The sequence below is a fragment of the Phoca vitulina genome, unplaced genomic scaffold (assembly GCF_004348235.1).
Source record: "Phoca vitulina isolate PV1807 unplaced genomic scaffold, GSC_HSeal_1.0 scaffold159, whole genome shotgun sequence".
NCBI lineage: Eukaryota > Metazoa > Chordata > Mammalia > Carnivora > Phocidae > Phoca > Phoca vitulina.
This window is the reverse complement of record NW_022589862.1, coordinates 109,713-131,809: the sequence shown is the minus strand read 5'-3', so window position 1 is coordinate 131,809 and position 22,097 is coordinate 109,713. Positions and strand designations below refer to the sequence as shown.

The window sequence follows — 22,097 nt, the reverse complement described above, 5'->3', positions numbered from 1 at the left end:
CCTAACTGCCCCTAAGATGGTTCCTTGGTTCTAAGATTTGCGAGTTTTACTATTACATGCCGGGGTGTTGGCCTCTTTTCCTTGATCTTGGGAGGGGGTTCCTCTCTTCCTCTAGGACAGGAATGTTTGTTTCATTCCCCAGATTATGGAAGTTCTCAGCTACGACTTGCTCAAGTATATCTTCTAGTCCTCTCTCTCCACCCCCTCCAGGATTCCAATAATTCTGACATTGGAACTCTTCATGGTGTCACTTATTTCTCTGATTCTATTTTCATGGATTCTGAGTTGTTTTTCCCTGGCCTCCTCTTTTTCCTTTTTATCTATTAAATTGTCTTCTAGGTCACTAATTCGTTTTTCTGCCTCACTTACCCTAGCTGTTAGATTATGTAGATTAAATGGCATCTCATTGATAGCATTTTTAAGTTCTGCCAATTCAGCTTTCATTTCTGCCCTTAGAGACTCTATGTTGCCATTAACTGATTTCTCCTATCTAGTCACTGTCTTCACAATTGCTAGCCTGAATTCCATCTCCGACATCTTGGTTATATTTGCATCCATTTGTAAATCTGTGGCATAAGTCATAATCTCTGAGTCTTTCCTGTTTGGGGGGGTTCCTCCTCCTAGTCATTCTGTTGATGGGTGGTTGAGGGAATGTATAGAGTCCAAATTATTGACCACAACCCAAGCAAGATGCACTTGTTTTCTAGGGACCTTAAGGTTGCCGGCCTCTTTTTCTCCCAGCCTGTCTTCTGGGGGAGGGGCCTGCCGTGCTGTTACTCAGGCAACCCTGTTTGGGCGGAGTTGCCCTGCGCCCTTGTGGCAGGGGATGGGCTCAGTGGGAAATGGTTTTTTGGGGCTTTTGTTCTCTTATGGCTTTCCCTGGAGGCTTTCCAGGTCTCTTCTGAGAGTCAGAGCAGAAGAGACCATTTCCAACCCTCTGCCTCAGAGCAGAGAGATTGCACTCTGTTGTTCAGTGAGCTCTCCAGGCCACACTATCTGTTTCTTTTTGTGCTGCTATAAACGGCAGCATCCTGGGTTGTGCGCCCCTCAGCTGTGCTCCCAGTCCTCGCCTCCAGGTCATGGCACGTCTCTGCCCTTTGTGCTTCTAAAACCACCAGCTGCTCCCAGTTTGCACACGTGACCCTGCCACTCGGTTTCCGTCTAAAGTCCTTTCCCCACTGCTACCGGTCTGCGAGTCTGTCCCTGGTCCCCAGCACAGGAGGCTATCGCTCACTGGAGGCATAGGATCCCCACGGCCAGACTCCCTCCTGCTGCTGTTTATCCTCAGATATCCTCCCGTGGAATCACAGCTCCCCGCTTTGTACCTTGAAACCAACCGCCTGCGATATTCTGTTTGTAGAGATCCAGATCTATCTTCTTACATCTCAGGCTTATTTCATGGGTGCTTAGAGAGGTCTGGTAGATATCCAGCTCAATTCTGGGGACCAGTTGGAATAGGGTCCCCTACTCCTCCACCATCTTTTCCCCCCATCATCCATAATAACTGTCTTACTGTGGATAAATTGCTTAATATATCTTTGATTCCTCACTTGAAAATGGAAAATATAATTATATTTACTTGAAAGAACTGTTGAGAGGGTAACTTAAATAATGAATATAAAGTTCATACAAGTGCTTGGAGCATGTCTAATGCTCACTATATTGAGGCTTCACTTGCTTGTATGGGTTATTATGGCATATTTGAACATAATATAACAAAATATGAAACAAAACCCATAACCTACTCTTTTCTTTTTTATTTTAAGTAATAGAAATAAGTGAAAGTAGACAAATTTTTCTTTCTGACATTTCTAATAAAATACCTGCTGACACTTCTAGAATGCTGCCATGCCTATTCATTTCCTAACTGTCTATGATGGCTTTTATGCTACAATGGCAGATGTGAAGATTCACAACAGAGACCTTAGTCCAAAAGCCTAAATAAAATATTTGTTATCTGGCCTTGCAGAAAAAATTTGACAGCCCTTCCTGTGCAAGAAAGAGTAAGGGAACGAGTTTGTAATTATAACTAAAATTCAAGATGTAATAAGAGAAAATATTGACAAAGTTTACGCCATGAAAATGAAAGCAAAATTTGCATGGCAAAAAGCACCATAAGTTAAAGGACAAAAACAAACTATTAGGGAATATTTACAACCTGTATAGCATATAATGGTCAACTATCCCCAAAATAAAAATGATTTTAAAAATGGAGGTAAAACATTTAAAATATCCTATAGGAAAATGAAGATATGAAAAGTCTACTCATAAAAAGAAATATAAAAAGAGATCTTAACATTATACAATGTTGATGAATTTCACTTATAATAAGATAAAGTTCAATTAAACCTACTGAAATACCATATCTCACTCATAAGACTGTCAAGAATATAAGTTTCTAGGGGTGCCTGGGTGGCTCGGTCGTTAAGTGTCTGCCTTCGGCTCGGGTCATGATCCCAGCTGGATTGTGCCCCGAGTCAGGCTCCCTGCTTGGCTGCTTCTCCCTCTCCCACACCCCTTGCTTGTGTTCCCTTTCTCGCTGTCTCTCTCTCTTTCAAATAAATAAATATAATCTTAAAAAAAATAGATAAGTTTATAATACTCTCTGTTGGTAAAGCTGTGAGAGAAAACAGGCACTCATACATTTCTGGTAAGGATTCAAAATACAACATGGGGGAGTTTGGAAATATCTAACAAATGTTCATATGCATTTACTTTTCACCTAGCAAGAATATTTTCAGAAATTTACTCTAAAGGCACAATTTCAACATTATTAAAATATATATGCCAAAGGTATTCATTGGGTAACTGCAAAATGTGATATACATAAATATCCAGACACAGGAGATTGCTCGAATAAATGATGGCATGTACACACAATGGAGGACTATACACTGTAACATAGAAGTGAGATGCAAAATCATTGTAATTTATATATCAGAAATTCACAATTGGAAATTGAAATTTAAAAATAGTACCATTTACAATAGCAACAACTGCAATATCAAAAAACCTTTAGGATATTTAGTGAAAAATTTTCCAAAAATATGAAGGATTTGTATGCAGAAAACAATAAAATTTTAATGACAGAAGTTGAAGAAGAACTAAATAAATGGAGAAGTATACCATGTTCATAGATTGGAAGACTCAATATATTGAAGATGTCAAAACTTCCCCAAAGGGTTAAGTAGATTCAATGTAATCCCAATGAAAATCCCAGGAGGACTTTTCATGGAAGTGTAATCCCAGTGAAAATCCCAGGAGGACTTTTCATGGAAATCAATAAACTGGTTGCAAAATTCATATGGGAAGGTAAAGGACATACCATTGCCAAACCAGTTTTGAAAAGAGTTTTAACACTTACTATTAAGCCTCAATGATCAAGAAGGAGAGTATTGGTGATTCATATATGCATAGATAAGAGGAAAAGAATTCAGAACTAAGGCAACCCGTAAGTTAACTAATTTCTAACATGGTGCTAAGGAAATCCAATGAACAGAGAGTAGATTTTTCAACAAACAGTATTCAAACAATTGTTCATCTGTGTAAAAAACAAAACAAAACAAAACAAAAAACAAGAACAACTCAATTGGTACCAAACACCATATACACAAACTAATTAAAACTGTTTTCTAGGTTGTAAATGTATAACCTAAAAAATGAAAGTTCTAGATGAAAATACAGAAGAAAATCTTTGTGACCTTGGGTTAGGCAAAGATTGCTCATATAGGACACCAAAAGCAAGATCATAAAAGAAATATTTGATAAACTGCATTTCCTCAAAATTGGCATTTCTGCTCTTGCAAGACTAAAAAAAGAAGGAAAATGGAAAATGTCAGGAAATGGAAAGGAAAAGCCACAGATTAGAAGAAAGTATTTTCAAAAGACAAATCAGGGAAGAACGTGGTGTTCAGAGTACTAAGAGAAATATCACAACTCAGTAATAAGAAAAGAAACCCAATTAAAAATGGGAAAGACAAATAGTAGAATTAGGCAGAAATCACCTCAAATTTACTTTTCTTCTGTTTTTCATAGAATTTTATTTTATTTTGTTATTTTTTATTTATCTTTAGAAAATATTTATATATTCATGCGAAACAGAGAGAAAGAGAGAGAGAGGCAGAGGCAGAGGCAAGCTCCCTGTGGAGCAGGGAGCCCGATGCTGGACTCAACCCCAGGACCCAGGGATCATGACCTGAGCCAAAGGCTTAACTGACCGAGCCACCTATGTGCCCAGTTTTGGTAGAAGTCAGAGCGCTACCCATAGCACATACCTTCCCCAATGTCTATCACCCAGCCACCCCATCCCTCCCACCCACCACCACTCCAGCAACCCTCAGTTTGTTTCCTGAGATTAAGAATTCCTCATATCAATGAGGTCATATGATACATGTCTTTCTCTGATCGACTTATTTCGCTCAGCATAATACCCTCTAGTTCCATCCACATCATTGCAAATGGCAAGATTTCATTCCTTTTGATGGCTGCATAATATTCCATTGTACATATACACCACATCTTCTTTATCCATTCATCTGTCAATGGACATCTTGGCTCTTTCCACAGTTTGCCTATTGAGTACATTGCTGCTATAAACTTCAGGGTGCACGTACCCCTTTGGATCTCTACATTTGTATCTTTGGGGTAAATACCCAGTAGTGCAATTGCTGGGTCGTAGGGTATCTGTATTTTAAACTTTTTGAGGAACCTCCATACTGTTTTCCAGAGTGGCTGCACCAGCTTTCATTCCCACCAACAGTGTAGGAGGGTTCCCCTTTCTCCGCATCCCCGCCAACATCTGTCATTTCCTGACTTGTTAATTTTAGCCATTCTGACTGGTGTGAGGTGCTATCTCATTGAGGTTTTGATTTGGATTTCCCTGATGCCAAGCGATGTTGAGCACTTTTTCATGCATCTGTTGGCCATTTGGATGTCTTCTCTGGAAAAATGTCTGTTCATGTCTTCTGCCCATTTCTTGATTGGATCATTTGTTCTTTGGGTGTTGAGTTTGATAAGTTCTTTATAGATTTTGGATACTAGCCCTTTATCTGACATGTCATTTGCAAATATCTTCTCCCATTCTGTCGGTTGTCTTTTGGTTTTGTTGACTGTGTCCTTTGCTGTGCAAAAGCTTTTTATCTTGATGAAGTCCCAATAGTTCATTTTTGCCCTTGCTTCCCTTGCCTTTGGCGATGTTTCTAGGAAGAAGTTGCTGCGGCTGAGGTCGAAGAGGTTGCTGCCTGTGTTCTCCTTTAGGATTTTGATGGACTCCTGTCTCACATTGAGGTCTTTCAACCATTTTGAGTCTATTTTTGTGTGTGGTGTTAGGAAATGGTCCAGTTTCGTTCTTCTGCATGTGGCTGTCCAATTTTCTCAACACCATTTGTTGAAGAGACTGTCTTTTTCCCATTGGACATTCTTTCCTGCTTTGTCAAAGACGAGTTGACCATAGAGTTGAGGGTCCATTTCTGGGCTCTCTATTCTGTTCCATTGATCTATGTGTCTGTTTTTGTGCCAGTACCATACTTTTTTGATGATCACAGCTTTGTAATAGAACTTGAAGTCCGGAATTGTGATGCTGCCAGCTTTGCTTTTCTTCTTCAACATTCCTCTGGCTATTCGGGGTCTTTTCTGGTTCCATACAAATTTTAGGATTATTTGCTCCATTTCTGTGAAAAAAGTGGATGGTATTTTGATAGGGATTGCATTGAATGTGGAGATTGCTCTAGGTAGCATTGACATCTCCACAATACTTGTTCTTCCTATCCATGAGCATGGAATGTTTTTCCATTTCTTTGTGTCTTCCTCAATTTCTTTCATGAGTATTTTATAGTTTTCTGAGTACAGATCCTTTGCTTCTTTGGTTAGATTTATTCCTAGGTAACCAATGGTTTTGGGTGCAATTGTAAATGGGATCGACTCCTTAATTTCTCTTTCTTCTGTCTTGTTGTTGGTGTATAGGAATGCAAGTGATTTCTGTGCATTGATTTTATATCCTGCCACTTTACTGAATTCCTGTATGAGTTCTAGCAGTTTTGGGGTGGAGTCTTTTGGGTTTTCCACGTAAAGTATCATGGGATCTGCAAAGAGTGAGAGTTTGACTTCTTCTTTGCCAATTTGGATGCCTTTTATTTCTTTTTGTTGTCTGATTGCTATGGCTAGGACTTCTAATACTATGTTGAATAGCAGTGGTGATAGGGAACATCCCTGCTGTGTTCCTGACCTTAGGGGGAAAACTCTCAGTTTTTCCCCATTGAGCATGATATTTGCTGTGGGTTTTTCATAGATGGCTTTTATGATATTGAGGTATGTACCCTCTATCCCTATACTCTGAAGAGTTTTGATCAAGAAAGGATGCTGTACTTTGTCAAATGCTTTTTCTGCATCTATTGGGAGGATCATATGATTCTTGTTCTTTCTTTTATTAATGTATTGTATCACGTTGATTGATTTGCGGATGTTGAACCAACCTTGCAGCCCAGGGATAAATCCTACTTGGTCGTGGTGAATAATCCTTTTAATGTGTTGTTGGACTCTATTGGCTAGTATTTTGGTGAGAATTTTTGTATCCGTGTTCATCAACGATACTGGTCTGTAATTCTTTTTGATGGGGTCTTTGTCTGGTTTGGGGATCAAGGTAATGGTGGCCTCATAAAACGAGTTTGGAACTTTTCCTTCCATTTCTACTTTTTGGAACAGTTTCAGAAGAATAGGTATTAATTCTTCTTGAAATCTTTGGTAGAATTCCCCTGGGAAGCTATCTGGCCCTGGGCTTTTGTTTGTTGGGAGATTTTTGATTACTGCTTCAATTTCTTATCTGGTTATGGGTCTGTTCAGGTATTCTATTTCTTCCTGGTTCAGTTTTGGTAGTTTAGAGGTCTCTAGGAATGCATCCATTTCTTCCAGGTTATCTAATTTGCTGGCATATAGTTGCTCATAATATGTTCTTATAATTGTTTGTATTTCTTGGTGTTGGTTGTGATCTCTCCTCTTTCATTCATGATTTTATTTATTTGGGTCATTTCTCTTTTCTTTTTGATAAGTCTGGCCAAGGGTTTATCAATCTTGTTAGTTCTTTCAAAGAACCAGCTCCTAGTTTCGTTGATCTGTTCTACTGTTCTTTTGGTTTCTATTTCATTGATTTCTGCTCTGATCTTTATTATTTCTCTTCTCCTGCTGGGTTTAGGCTTTATTTGCTGTTCTTTCTCCAGCTCCCTTAGGTGTAGGGTTAGGTTGTGTATTTGAGACCTTTCTTGTTTCTTGGGAAAGGCTTGTATTGCTATATACTTTCCTCTTAGGACGGTCTTTGCTGCATCCCAAAGATTTTGAACAGTTGTGTTTTCATTTTTATTTGTTTCCATGAATTTTCTTAATTCTTCTTTAATTTCCTGGTTGACCCATTCATTCTTTACTAGGATGCTCTTAAGCCTCCATGTATTTGAGTTCTTTCTGACTTTCCTCTTGTGGTTGAGTTCCAGTTTCAAAGCGTTGTGTTCTGAAAATATGCAGGGAATGATCCCAAACTTCTGGTACCAGTTGAGACCTGATTTGTGACCTAGGATGTGATCTATTCTGGAGAATGTTCCATGGGCACTAGAGAAGAATGTGTATTCTGTTGCTTTGGGATGGAATGATCTGAATATATCTGTGAAGTCCATTTGGTCCAGTGTGTCATTTAAAGTCTTTATTTCCTTCTTGATCTTTTGCTTCAGTAATCTGTCCATTTCAGTGAGGGGTGTGTTAAAGACCCCATTATTAGTGTATTGTTGTCGGTGTGTTTCTTTGCTTTTGTTATTAATTGCCTTATATAATTGGTTGCTCCCATATTAGGAGTATAGATATTTACAATTGTTAGATCTTCTTGTTGGATAACCCTTTAAGTAGGACATAGTGTCCTTCCTCATCTCTTATTATAGTCTTTGGTTTAAAATCTAAATTGTCTTATATAAGGATTGCCACCCCAGCTTTCTTTTGGTGTCCATTAGCATGGTAAATGGTTTTCCACCTCTTTACTTTCAATCTGGGGGTGTCTTTGGGTCTACAATGAGTCTCAGACAGCATATCGATGGGTCTTGTTTTTTTATCCAATCTGATAGCCTGTGTCTTTTGATTGGGGCATTTAGCCCATTTACATTCAGGGTAACTATTGAAAGAGATGAATTTAGTGCCATTGTATTGCCTGTAAGATGACTGTTACTGTATATTTTCTGTGTTCCTTTCTGGTCTATGTTACTTTTAGGCTCTCTCTTTGCTTAGAGGACCCCTTTCAATATTTCTTGTAGCACTGGTTTTGTGTTCGCAAATTCCTTTAGTTTTCGTTTCTCCTGGAAGCTTTTTCTCTCTCCTTCTATTTTCAATGACAGCCTAGCTGGATATAGTATTCTTGGCTGCATATTTTTCTCATTTAGTGCTCTGAATATATCATGCCAGTCCTTTCTCGCCTGCCAGGTCTCTGTGGAAAGGTCTGTTGCCAATCTAATGTTTCTACCATTGTAGGTTACATATCTCTTCTCCCGAGCTGCTTTCAGGATTTTCTCTTTGTCTCTGAGACTCGTAAGTTTTACTACTAGATGTCAGGGTGTTGACCTATTTTTATTGATTTTGAGAGGGGTTCTCTGTGCTTCCTGGATTTGATGCCTTTTTCCTTCCCCAAGTTAGGGAAGTTCTCTGCTATAATTTGCCCCAATATACCTTCTGCCCCTCTCTCTCTTTCTTCTTCTTCTGGGATCCCAATTATTCTATTGTTGTTTCATCTTATGGTATTGCTTATCTCTCGAATTCTGCCCTCGTGATCCAGTAGTTGTTTATCTGTCTTTTTCTCAGCTTCTTTATTTTCCATCATTTGGTCTTCTATATCATTAATTCTCTCTTCTGCCTCATTTATCATAGCAGGTAGAGCCTCCATTTTTTATTGCACCTCATTAATAACCTTTTTGATTTCAACTTGGTTAGATTTTAGTTCTTTTATTTCTCCAGAAAGGGTTTCTCTAATATCTTCCATGTTTTTTTCAAGCCCAGCTAGTATCTTTAAAGTCATCATTCTTAACTCTAGTTCCGTTTCTAATGTCCACACTGATTAGGTCCCTGGCAGTCGGTACTGCCTCTTGTTCTTTTTTTTGAGGTGATTTTTTCCATCTTGTCATTTTGCCCAGAGGAGAATAGATGAATGAGAGAACAAAATGCTAACAGGGTAACAACATCCCCAGAAAATATACACTAAACAATCAGAAGAGTTCTGAAACCGGGGGAAAAGAAAGGGAAAGATAGAAAAAAGAAAAAAAAAAAAAAGAAAATAAAAAGATAAAAACAAACAAATAAAAACAAAAAGAGAAACAAAAAACAAAATATGATCAAATATGATCAGGCTGTTGCATAGATCAGTGCCACACACTAGATTTTGGGCATATTTCGGTCTGTTAGAAGAAAGTGCCTCCCAAATTTTTAAAGAAATAAAATCTTATATATGTACAAAAATATGGGTTAATACGATGAAGGGTTGGAATATGACTGTAAACATGAAAATTATAAAAGATTTTATAAAAGGAATTGATAAGAATTTGGTTTAAAAAAACAAAGAAGAGGATTTAAAAAAAAAGGGAGAGAATGTGATCAGGCAGGAGACTAGAAGAAAGCCATACACTAGAGATTTAGGGTATATTTTGATCTGTTAGAAGAAATTGTATCCCAAAATTTTAAAGAGAGAACAACTCATATATATGTATACCAAAAATAAGGGTAGCTACTCTGAAGGGTTAGAATATGACTCTAAAAATGAAAAATAAAAAAGATTTTTTAAAAAAGGGATTGATAAGATGTTGGTTGAAAAAGGGAAAAGGAAAATTTCAAAAAAAAAGAAAAAGAACGTTAAAAAAAATTAACTTTGAAAGACTAAAGAATCATGGGAAAAAAGCCCTGAATTCTATATGCAGTAGTCCCCTAGCACTGGAGTTCTGCCGTTCTCATTGATGCGTAAACTTGGTCTTGGCTGGCTGTTCTTGCTGATCTTCTGGGGGAGGGGCCTGTTGCCATGGTTCCCAAATGTCTTTGCTGGAGGTGGAATTGCCCCGCCCTTTCCCGGTCAGGCTAAGTAATCTGCTCGGGTTTGCTCTCGGGAGCTTTTGTTCCCTGCAAGCTTTCCGTGCAGCTTTGGAGGAGGAGAGTGAAAATGGCGGCCTCCCAATCTCCACCCCGGAGGAGCTGAGAACTCAGGCCCCGCTCCTCAGTGAGCCCCCAGAGAAAAGCAGTCAATCACTCCTGTCTCCCTGGTCTCCGGCTGCACTCCGTGCTCACCCGGCCTGTGACCGAGCGTTTCTATCTCTGGCACCCAAACCCCTGTGGCATCTCCAAACCCAGCAGATCCCTGCGGTGCACTCCCATGCCACTCCCCCCAGGGGTGGAAGGGGAATCTCCCCGGATCTGCCGCTTGTTGGGTCCCTGCTGGAGCAGCAGTGGCCCGACTGTGCTGTGGATCACGGTTTATGGCAACCCGGAGCTGAGAGCCCGCACCTGGGCTCCGTCTCTGCAGCCGGCTTCCCCGCTCCGATACCTGGGAGCTCTGCCGCACTCAGGCACCCCCGGTCTTTCTGTGACCCCGAGGGTCCTGAGACCACACTGTCCCACGAGGGTTCCACCCCCCACTTAGCCACTGGAGCGACGTCCCTCAGCAGAGCCGACTTCTAAAATTTCCGATTTTGTGCTCCGCGGCTCTAGCACTTGCCAGAAGCAGCCGACGGAAGCCCCCTCCCCCACCATCTATCTTCTGAATTTCGCCTCCGATTCACTTCTCCGCACGTCCTACCTTCCAGAAAGTGGTCGCTTTTCTGTTCAGAGAGTTGCTGCTATTCTTTTCTTCGATCTCCTGTTGTGTTCGTAGGTGTTCAGAAGTGTTTGATAGCACTCTAGCTGAATTCCTGGGACCAGACGAAATTTAGGTCTCCTACTCCTCTGCCATCTTGCTCCTCCCTCCCCCTTTCCTACTCTTAATCACAGGTTCATAAGCTGTTGGAACAGGAAGGGCCCTTTGGACATACGTAGCCCAATCAATGCCCACACAACAAATGGGATGTGGGGGTCCAGGGATGGCAAATGCCTTGTCCAAAGCTAGTTAACCACAGAGGCAGGGCTACAGCTGCTTTTCCAAAGATCACAGAATAGCTTCCAAGAGGCTTCTTCTTTCAACATATCAAAGAACTGGGTTTGTTTTCCAAGTTGAGTTTTATTTTTTATTTATTTATTTTTTTGTGATGGCAAAGTCTTTTTGCACAATTTATTTAAAAAGAGACAGCTGTAAAGTAGAAATGCAGATGTTTTCCTGTTGTAAAGATAGCAGTTACAAAAGAGAATAAATATGACACTGGGAAGTATTTTTTTTTTTAATTTTTATTTATTTATTTGACAGAGAGAGACACAGCGAGAGAGGGAACACAAGCAGGGGGAGTGGGAGAGGAAGAAGCAGGCTTCCTGCCGAGCAGAGAGCCCGAGGCAGGGCTTGATCCCAGGATCCTGGAACCATGACCTGAGCCGAAGGCAGATGCCTAACGACCGAGCCACCCAGGTGCCCCGACGCTGGGAAGTATTTTTAAAAATACAGAAAACCCCTGGTATTTGTGAGCATTCCCAAGTTGAGTTTTAATAAGGAATCTATTTTTCTGTGGGAGATAGAATTCTACAAATTTCTCCTTTTATTCTAGGAAAATATAGTCATCTCAGAAAGTATTTTTTCATTTTGCTTTCCCTGAAAAAAATTTGTGTTGTCAAATGGCAAAAGTGGCTTACTAAAAAGTGGAGACCATTGTTCACATTTCTCAAGTATATTTCTATTGGCATGTTCGCTTTTTCAGTTAGTGAAGAGTATTGTCTTCAGAAATACAATCCTAAACTGCTGACACAGTAGGCCTGATGTTTGTGAGAACAGAAGAGGTTTCCTTTGATGCATCTCTGAGCAGTTTCACATACTTGAGCACCTGGAAATCAAAATCTCTTAATTCTCTGAACACTGTTTCTGGTAATTTAGAAAAGTCATTGGATGACCAGTTAGTCCTGATCTTCTTTTTCTTTCTTTTGTTTTTTCTTTCACTTTCTTTCTTTCTCCCTTTCTTTCTCTCTCTCTCCCTCCCTCCCTTCCCTCTCTATCCCTTGCCTCTCTATTCCTTCCTTCCTTCCCTCCTTCCACCCTTTCCTTCTTCCTTCCTTCCCTCCTTCCTTCCTGTCTTCCTTCCATCCTTCTTCCTTCGCTCCCTCCTTCTTTCCTCTCTCTCTCTTTCTTTTTCTTTTTCTTTGCTCTCATCATATCCATTTTCTATCCGCAGTTTTCCATGATTGCTGCCTCCATCAAAACAGACATTTGGATCAATTAATCTGAGGAACATAAAATATCAGATGCCATGAAGCCTATATTCAAGGACTTTTAATGACCTCAAAAGATCAAATTGCCAGTACAAGGTTTCTACCTGCTGGCCCTGACATGAACCTCAGGAGAAGGCTTACATTTTTGTAGAAGCTCTAGCTAGTGTGATAACCTCTAACCAGGCTGGATCAAGATATTTGTAGAAGGAACTAAGTTCATAGTAACTCCTCCTGGTAAGTAACTTAGTTCTTTTTATATCCTGTGAATAAAAAACTGAGAGATGCTTTTTAGAAAAAACAATGTAGAATCAACTTAGCATTTGGACAGCAATTTTGCAGCTACTCGTCGCTATATATGAAACAAAACTACTTTGTAAATGGTTTATTTACTTCCCTGCTTGCAAGCAGATTGAAATTCTACTTTTAGAAAATATGTACATAAAAGCATAGATGCAGGCCTGAAATTAAAATATTTCTGTGACCTTGTCTGTGATATGTTTGTGTAAGTTATTCATTCAAGATGATATTCATGTAGGTGGCCTTTTAAGTGAGAAACACTTTGATGAAGTACCTGTTGTATTAATAGTGCTCCTTTCTTAATGAACAGTGTTCCTTTCTGTAATAACCCATAAAAACTGTATGATTGCTTTTGATTTCATCTTTAAGAGCAGTGCAAAAAATTTAACTCTTACAGTAGATGACTATAGAACATCATCTTATTATTACTCTAGTTTCTTGGTGGGTAGGCTCAATTTAGTCAAAAACTGAGCTATTGCGGCTCTTGTGATATTGCCTAGAGATGGTCCAGTTTAATGGAATTTGTGAGCTCAGTAAACTATTTCAGTTCCAGAATCCATGAAAAGAAGCTGTCAGCATGGTTTTACATCCTTGTTTTTTCATTTATTGAAGACAGTTTCTATGATGAAAGCTAGAGGTAAAAGGGTACACAAGACACAGTCCCAACACTCAAAAAGCTTGTAGCCTAGTGGATAAGTATTCTAGATTGCAGCTTGATTGACCCCCATGTATTTTGGCCTGCGGTTGCCAGACACATAGAATGTTGGATTCATGAGCTCTTTTGCTTTCTTAATTTATATAATAAATACTTATTGCTTATAAAATCTATATATTTGTTTAGTGGAAAATTTGATAAAGGGCCCAAAACCATCTGATTGAAGACAATAATACTATTAGCTAATATTTATTGAGAGTCAGATACCATACTGCCTAGTTTCTGTGCCTTATCTCAATCCTTAAGAGCACTATACAGGAAATTTTCTTATTCCAATTTCACTGATGGGGAAACTGAGGCTTAGAGTTCAGTTATTTGCTTACATTCACATGGCTAGTTACTATGCCAAAGTTTGGGACCAAATAGTTCCTTGTTTGTTCCATAATGCATGGTCTATACCATTATATGCTATTAGAAACATTAAGCCTGGGCGCCTGGGTGGCTCAGTCGTTAAGCGTCTGCCTTCGGCTCAGGTCACGATCCTGGGGTTCCGGGATCGAGTCCCACATCGGGCTCCCTGCTCGGCGGGAAGCCTGCTTCTCCCTCTCCCACTCCCCCTGCTTGTGTTCCTGCTCTCGCTGTCTCTCTCTCTGTCAAATAAATAAAATCTTTAAAAAGAAAAAAAAAAAAAAAAAAAAAAAAGAAACATTAAGCCATACTTTTATTCTGAATATACAGTCTTTTGTAGTCTGACCTTTTAAATAGACTATGTAGTTGAATGTTTAATAGTAATAGCTCATAATTTGTATGACTCCTCATGCAGAAAACAATGCTTCTGCTTCTAATCATGGCATTAAAATTGCCTCTCTTCCCCCCCAAGACTTCAAGTAAGTCATGTTGAATATTCATTTATTAAATTCTCACAATGTGATTCTTAGGGTATTTCTATAAACTGCAAGTCCTTTTGTTACCATTCAATTCAGTCTTTCTGTATTGGCATCAAATTTGCTGGAAATATGGAAGCTGGCAGAAGAACGGGAGCAGTTGTACTACATGCAGGACTCACCTGCAGAACTCAGAGCTGCCTTTGCACTCCGGCTGGGACAGCTGCAGGGAGAGCAAACCAAGCAGGATCCTCTGATGGGCAGCTCAGAATTGTAAGTCCATATCCTGGAACTTGATAGGGTAATTTCAAGTTCAAAGGAACAGTCTTTCAGGAATAAATGGGTTAAAAGATCATCATTAATATTTCACACTCTGTAACAACTCATCTGTTCTAGTATCAGTGAGGACTGAAATCTGGAAAGAACTTATGTTAAAATCAAACCAGATGTCTACCCTTCAATGTGTAGAAATAAAAAAATACCTATAAAATATTGAACATTCATATCTTAAATATTAAAATATATTATGTCTATTTTTGTTCCTCTGTTAAAGTCACAGAAGTAGTAACTGTAAATTACACTCTAGGAAAAGAACTGATATGACACATGAAAACCTTTTAAGAAAAAAGATTTAGAAGTTTCAGGAACATGGTGAGAAAAGGTAAAATTAGACTCTCCAATGCATGTGAGATGGGAAAGACAGACCCAAGCTGTCCAGGCAGAGAGGGGTCAGTTCATCCATTCTTGACTACATTCATATCTAATGTGATTTTACTTGAGATTTATCTTTGTTTAATGTTAGCAGTGTCTATTTATATATATTTATATAAATATTGGAAAAATATGGACACAATTTTAAAAGAGGCACACAGGGAGATTTCTGTAAAAGCTTTTCAGACAGTGTACATGGAATAGCTGGTGGAATGACAAAGTGTTTGGTCCTGGCACATTGCTCAGGATTACAGGTAAAATATGTTTTAATTCTTCCCTTAAGGTAGGGAGACGAGGTAGGTGATGCAGGGAGGGCAGGCTAGGTGCTGGTACTGGCTCAGAATTCTAGGATTTCGTCCCAGTTTGGTCATAAATAACAGTGGGTTACTTGGAGAGGTAGTTGACTCTGTCCTAGTCCTAGGAGGTAGCTGCTGCCTGAGCTAGAATGGAGGAGATTAACAAGGAGCTAACTAGCTAGAGCAACTGGGGGTCCCTACAGGGTGGAGCTGTTAATCCCTTAGGGATTTCTGTGTTGAAACATTTGTAAAGAAATTTGTGTATCTTATTTATTAGATTCCAAAAAATAACCACAGGAAAAGAATGAACAAAAAATTGATAAACTTGCCATTTTGTCTGAAGGCAATTCGTATTAGGTATCGACATATTTAACTGCATAAATGTATCCAGGAATGTCGTAAGCTGGGTTTGTTTTTTCCAAATTCAGACTAGTAAATTTGTTCATTCTTCATTAGCCTTAGGGATGAAATTTGGCCCGGATGAGGGAGAACATCTCACAGGGATGTTTCTACCCTATAGAATCTAGTCAAATATTTTCAGAGAATCTTCACAAGGCTGGGGAAACATTGGAAAAGTGAATGGAGTGATATATTTTGGTGTCTTTCTGGTTGTGATCATAGGCATGCATGAATTCATAAATTGAAAAGTAACTTTCTAGTTGCATTTCCCCCCCAACTGACTGCAATATAAATCCTAGCAATCTAATTAAATAATGGTGACACAGATGTAATTCATGAGGTCCTGAAATTTTTTTTAAAGGAGAGTGTGGTGCAGAGAAAAATGTGTCACATTCTGGATGTTTTACTTTCTGTGTAATCATCCTTCAGCCAATAAATTTTGATTCACTGGTTATTGCTCTCTTAACAGTATAGAAATAATACATGCCCATTAGGGAAAAATTGGAAAAGAGAAAAAATAAAGTATTAAAAATTTATAGTGACACTTATTCTGTTAACATTTGCTATATTTCCATCCATCATTCTGTCAAGGTAACAGCCATCTCACACGGATGTTGTAGAACTAAATGAAATTAAATATGGTAATATCTACTGCATAGGTTGGGATGTAGTAATTCATTAAAAAAGTCAGTTCTACAAATTCCAATTATCACTCAGTGGAGTTCTTTTTAAATCAGGAGTACAGAAAATTGTATTAATTATGATCTAGTCTACAGGTCACTTAAGAATAATTGGTCAGTATTTGCAGAATACTTTCAATTTCTAAGACTCATTGTTACATGTTTCTAAAAATGAGTAGAATGTAGTAAGCATTACCTCATATATTGTTAACCTCAACATAAGTTGATCTCTCCCTTTTCAGTGGAAACGTCTGGATATAAACAAGGGAGATGTTTTATAATTGAATATATAGAATTATACTAATATACATAAAAAGTCAAGTATTCACTTTTTTAATAAGACATTTTATTTTTTATTTATTTGAGAGAGAGAGAACATGCATGCGAGAGAGAGAGAGAGAGAGAGTGCACAGGAGCTGGGGGAGAGGCAGAGAGAGAAGGAGAAACAGACTCCCAGATGAGCAGCGAGCCCAATGTGGTGGGCTCCATCCAGGATGCTGGGATCATGACCTGAGCCAAAGTCAGATGCTTAACAGACTGAGCCACCCAGGTGCCCCTCAAATATTCACTTTTAATAGTTTATATCTTCATTGGATTATACCTACAAATTAAAAATTGTATTATTACAAATATCACTTGAGAAATACTGTTTTTTTTAACCTCATATTTTATTAAAAATTTTGTTCAGATTCTTCACATGCATCTAAAATGTATACTTTAGGGGCGCCTGGGTGGCTCAGTTGGTTAAGCAACTGCCTCCGATCCCGGAGTCCTGGAATCGAGTCCCGCATGGGGCTCCCTGCTCAGTGGGGAGTCTGCTTCTCCCTCTGACCCTCCTCCCTCTCATGCTCTCTCTCTCTCAAATAAATAAATAAATAAATCTTTAAAAAAAATAAAATAAAATGTATACTTTAGAGCAAATTTCTGAGTCATCTTAGTTAGGGTCTGAGTGTCTGGGGATATTTTATGATGATGTCTTTGGATATTTTATTGGAACAGACATTTATCCACTTACAAAATAAAAGCATTTTTTTTTTCATTTATTCTGTCATTCTGTATATGTACAATGTAAGCATAAAGTATAGAGACTTTAGTGCCAGGTAATATTTACCAAATCCATATTAAACTTCTTTATTTATTTTTTTTTTTTACCGGTGCGACCTCTAAACTGGCTTTAGTTGAGTTTATTTCAGGTTGATATCTTGTCCAAGCGTATTTTTCAATCAAAGTAGAGTATTAGAAGAGCATCTTTTAAAATGAGAGATTGCCCAAACTGAAACATAGGGGAAACTCTGTTTTATGAGGCATAATTTGGGGAACAAAAGCTTCATCTTATGTTCTGGCATTTCAGTGTGTTTGAATTCTGAATTCTGAATTCAGTGTGTTTGAATTCTGAATGTTTTGCATTTATATCACAGAGTGGGATTTGCAAATATCTTCTCTCATTTTTCATGTCAACTTTGAGGTAGACCTTACTAAACTATCAAGTTCTGGGGCAGAAAAAGAAACAAGCTCTAATGCACAAACTATTTCTCATTTATTTATACTGCCTATTTCCAAAATCTATTTGAGGAGACCTAAAATAAAATATGCAAGGACAGTTAGACAATGAAACAAAAATAGAAGACCAAAAGCACTAAGGAAATGAAAACAGAAGAAAAAAGGCCTGTGATTATCTAGCACGAAGCATAGGGTAAAATTTTATGTTCAAAGGTAAGGGGAAAATGTAATGGAGTACATACTTTTTATTAACTGAGAAAATGAAGCACACCTAATTTTCAAATATGTTTTTCCCACCTTAAAATGAGAAAAAGACTTCAATGCATGAATCCTTTAGGAGCAATGTGAAGTGAAAGAGTGAGCAGTGCCTTCCACATCCATTTTAGAAAATGGAAGAAATGGTCTTTAACAAACATGTTTCATGTTACCACTGCATTATTACTATGGGCACCATGACATTTAATGTCATTCACAAATGATGACCTTCAGCAGACTTGGTCAGGCAGGTGAGTGTCTAGTGATCTAACATGACAATAGGAGGCTTGGATGTCAAGGCAACCGGCCATTGATTTAATCATTCCACCATGAAGGCCCACTGTAGATGTTTGAAGCCAAACTTTGGACATGAGCTGGAACAAAGTCAGTTTGAGGTAGAAATTTCTGAGGAGAGCTTGGAATGCTCATAGATTGTGCTGTCGGTAGGAAAAGTGCCATTTGCTTTGGACAGTACAAGTGAATCAGTTCCATGAAGTGACCCCCTATTACTGGGCTTTACTAGCTTCCATTTGATTTTCTTAACACTGGAAAGGCATTGGATAAGATAAGACAAGTGATTCCCTAATAACTGTTGTGTGAAAGACACATTTTCAGTGATCATGGTTCAGAGAATTCCAGACATAGTAGAGCAAAGAGAGGTGCAAACGAAGGAATGAATCTTGATGCTCGATTGACATAGGTCCAATTGTTATCCCCAAATACTGCATTCTTATTAGTAAGAGAAGGTTTGGTCTCATGAGATTAAAATGTGATGTTGGAGCGCAAAATCATCACAAACAAATTGCTAATAATGGTAATGATAATTATAATTATAATCTCTCATTTTCATAGCATGTTTAGATGTGGAAATCTTAGAAGAGATTTGATACCAATCCTTCCAGTAAAGGTCAGCATAGCCAACATTGTGCAAACACTGTAATAGGATCTGCCCTTGTGTCTGTGTGGACTTGCATGAAGTGCTCATGCACGACATGTGTAATTGTCTTGAAAGCATTTGGCCCAAGAAGAAACTTGATCATGATAGATAAGTTGTGTGAGTTGACACATTGCCTTTTCTGATGGTAAAACGGTGTTGCCCCATTTTTAACCTAAAGGGAGAATTGTATCCATTATGGAGAGTGGTTTGTAGCCAACTGTATTGACAGAGCAGAAATTCTCCAGAGGATTCAGCTCTACTTCTAACCACTCTAGTGGAAAGTTACCTTACTGTCCACTGATATACAAAAACCTTGAATTTAGAGGTATTTGTTTAATGGACTTTTCCCTAATTTGGCACAAATTTTTTTTTTGGTATTTTTAAGTTTTGTATGTACTTAAATCTTAATCCTTTATCTTAATTGATATCATGTCTAACAGTAACAAGTTGGGCTTCACACTGGTATTTAGTAGAAAAACAAAATTTTAAATTTTATTTAGAAAATGCTTTGGAATATAGTTAGGGATACAGTTAGTACTTTTAAATATATTTAGAAATGTCATAAATTTGAAATTCATATTTACATAAGAAATAGTTTTAAGTATTTTTTAATAAAAATAAGAAAAATAAAAGAGGAATTTTGAATCAATATTAATATGCAGATCTGAAATACCATACTTAATTGAAAATGTCATTGCATTTGGTTAATTTATATAGAATTCATACTGCTTCATAGTCATCAAATATATACAACTCAGGCAATTTACCTGAAAATTTTTTTGATTATGAATATTATAAATGTATTGGGAAAATTTATTTATTTTGTAAAACGGTTTCTGTTTTATAAATTAATGAAATGATTTGGCCATAAAAAACACTCTTAATAAGTTTTAAAAAGAATGTTGTGGAGCACCTGGGTGGCTCTCCGATTAAGCATCTGGTCATGATCTCAGAGTAGTGGGATTGAGCCTTGAACTCCATGTTGGGCTCCAGGCTGAGTGTGGAGCCTGCTCAGGATTCTTACTCTCCTTCTTGTTCTGCCTCTCCCCCACCACTCTCTCTCTAAAATAAATAAATAAAATCCTAAAAAAAAAAAAGGAATGGTAGGGTGCCTGGGTGGCTCAGTCGTTAAGCGTCTGCCTTCGGCTCAGGTCATGATCTCAGGGTCCTGGGATTGAGTCCCACATTCGGCTCCCTGCTCAGCGGGAAGCCTGCTTCTCCCTCTCCCACTCCCCCTGCTTGTGTTCCCTCTCTTGCTGTGTCTCTCTCTGTCAAATAAATAAAATGTTTAAAAAAAAAGGTAAAAAAAAAGCATGTAATATAATTCCATAAAATATAGGCACCGATCATATATAATCAATAATACTATTTAATGCTTAGTTAACTATCACATTGAGAAAGTTATGGAAGTTCAAGATACCTTCTATTCTGAAAAGAATGAAACTTCAGAGCTCTAGCTAAGTAAAAGTGACAGGAGGTAAGCATAATGTCTTGCCATCCTGATTTTTCCAACTCATGATTTGATTTTCAAGTTCCTTACTATGATGAATCAGAAGTATTCCTATGAAAAACCGAACTTTTTAAGATGAAAACTAGATTCTCTAATGTATTGACTAGAGGCAAAAATTCTGTAAATACCATGTACTCTGAAAAATAAATCTTGCTTTATATAACATGTTTTTTAAATTAAAGACAAAATATATGGTTGAGGAAATATACTGTGTCTTACTCTTTTTTTTTTTTAAGACTTTATTTATTTATTTGACAGAGAGATAGAGCCAGAGAGCACAAGTGGAGAGAATGGCAGAGGGAGAGGGAGAAGCAGGCTCCCCACTTGAGCAGGGAGCCCAAAGCAGGGCTCGATCCCAGGACCCCGGGATCATGACCTGAGACGAAGGCAGACGCTTAACCATTTGAGCCACCCAGGCATCCCATACTGTGTCTTACTCTTATAATTAGTAAAATACTATTTGCACTATAAGGAAGATGTACAAACTTAAAACAAGTGCATTATGACCTAATATTTATTTATACCATAAATAAAAAAGTCATCATTGCTTGCTTACTCATTGAGTATAAAAATCAGGAACTTTGGTGCACAAGCAAAAATTCTGAAGAATTTTTTTTCCTTTCTTCTCAAAGGAGGAACCTATTCATTTTTTTCTTAGGAAATGGCCCATGAAATTATTATTCTAACTCCAAACAACTGGAAAGAGAAAATTAGTAAACAATTTGTGTTTCAGTTGGAACTCAAATTGGAAAGAATTCTATTTATAATTTAAATCATCAATTAATAATAATGTATAACCAAGGAATATTCCAGCCTTCAAGTGACATGCCCTTGAAAACCATGATGTTTCATTATATAATTTGACATTATGTCTGCAAAAAACCCAGACTATAACTGTTAACATGACACCATTAGATGATATAACTTTGTTCAGCAGGTGAAATGAAAGAAAATTGAGGGGTACTACAAGTTCAGCAGGCTTGTAGGGCAGATTCAGATTTGGGGAGAGATGATAAGGGTCAAATATGGTGTCTTCTTAGACAAGGTATCTTCAAATGAAATTCCAATATAAAATGTACTTTTAGTGAACATTTCCTGAAGCAAAACAAAATTCTGACCACTGCATTACTTGATTGGGTTACTATATGAAAATTTCTGAAAATAATCAATAATTTTTTTAAAATAGAAGTTTTGGCAATATGGCCATTTTATTTCTAAATTTCAGGCATTGTAAATAATTTGGAGGTGCAGCATTAAACATTGCCCTACTCAAATTCATGCAGTGGTTCAGATGTGAGAATGAGATGTTCTATAGAATCAGAAATCAAGGAGAAGAATTCCAGTATCAGAAATGGGCATGAGATCCCTATTTGTAAATAAAAGGTCAGCTTGATAGATTCCCACTCAAACAAGTGAGTGTGTATTGTTTAAAAAAATTCCATGATTTGATCCAGGGCTTTTCACTTAATAGCTGTGACTTTGGGCAAGTTACATAACCTCTAGACCCTCTTTTCCCAAGGAAATTAAGAAAATAAGCACCTCATAATCTTCTGTGGATGAAAAGCCACAGTAAGCACTAATTCTATAGGAACTTTCTTTCCTTTTATTATGTGCTGGGTGTTTCCAAA

At 38.0% G+C, this 22,097-nt stretch overlaps 1 gene segment (V, D, J or C); it reads left to right on the top strand.

The window, feature by feature from the left end:
• The window catches only part of LOC116628969, a 53,710-nt gene that overhangs the window by 23,285 nt on the left and 8,328 nt on the right, over positions 1-22,097 (top strand). Inside the window, 2 exon segments of the C gene segment in view lie at positions 14,735-14,745; positions 15,097-15,146. Coding sequence covers positions 14,735-14,745; positions 15,097-15,146 — 61 coding nt within the window.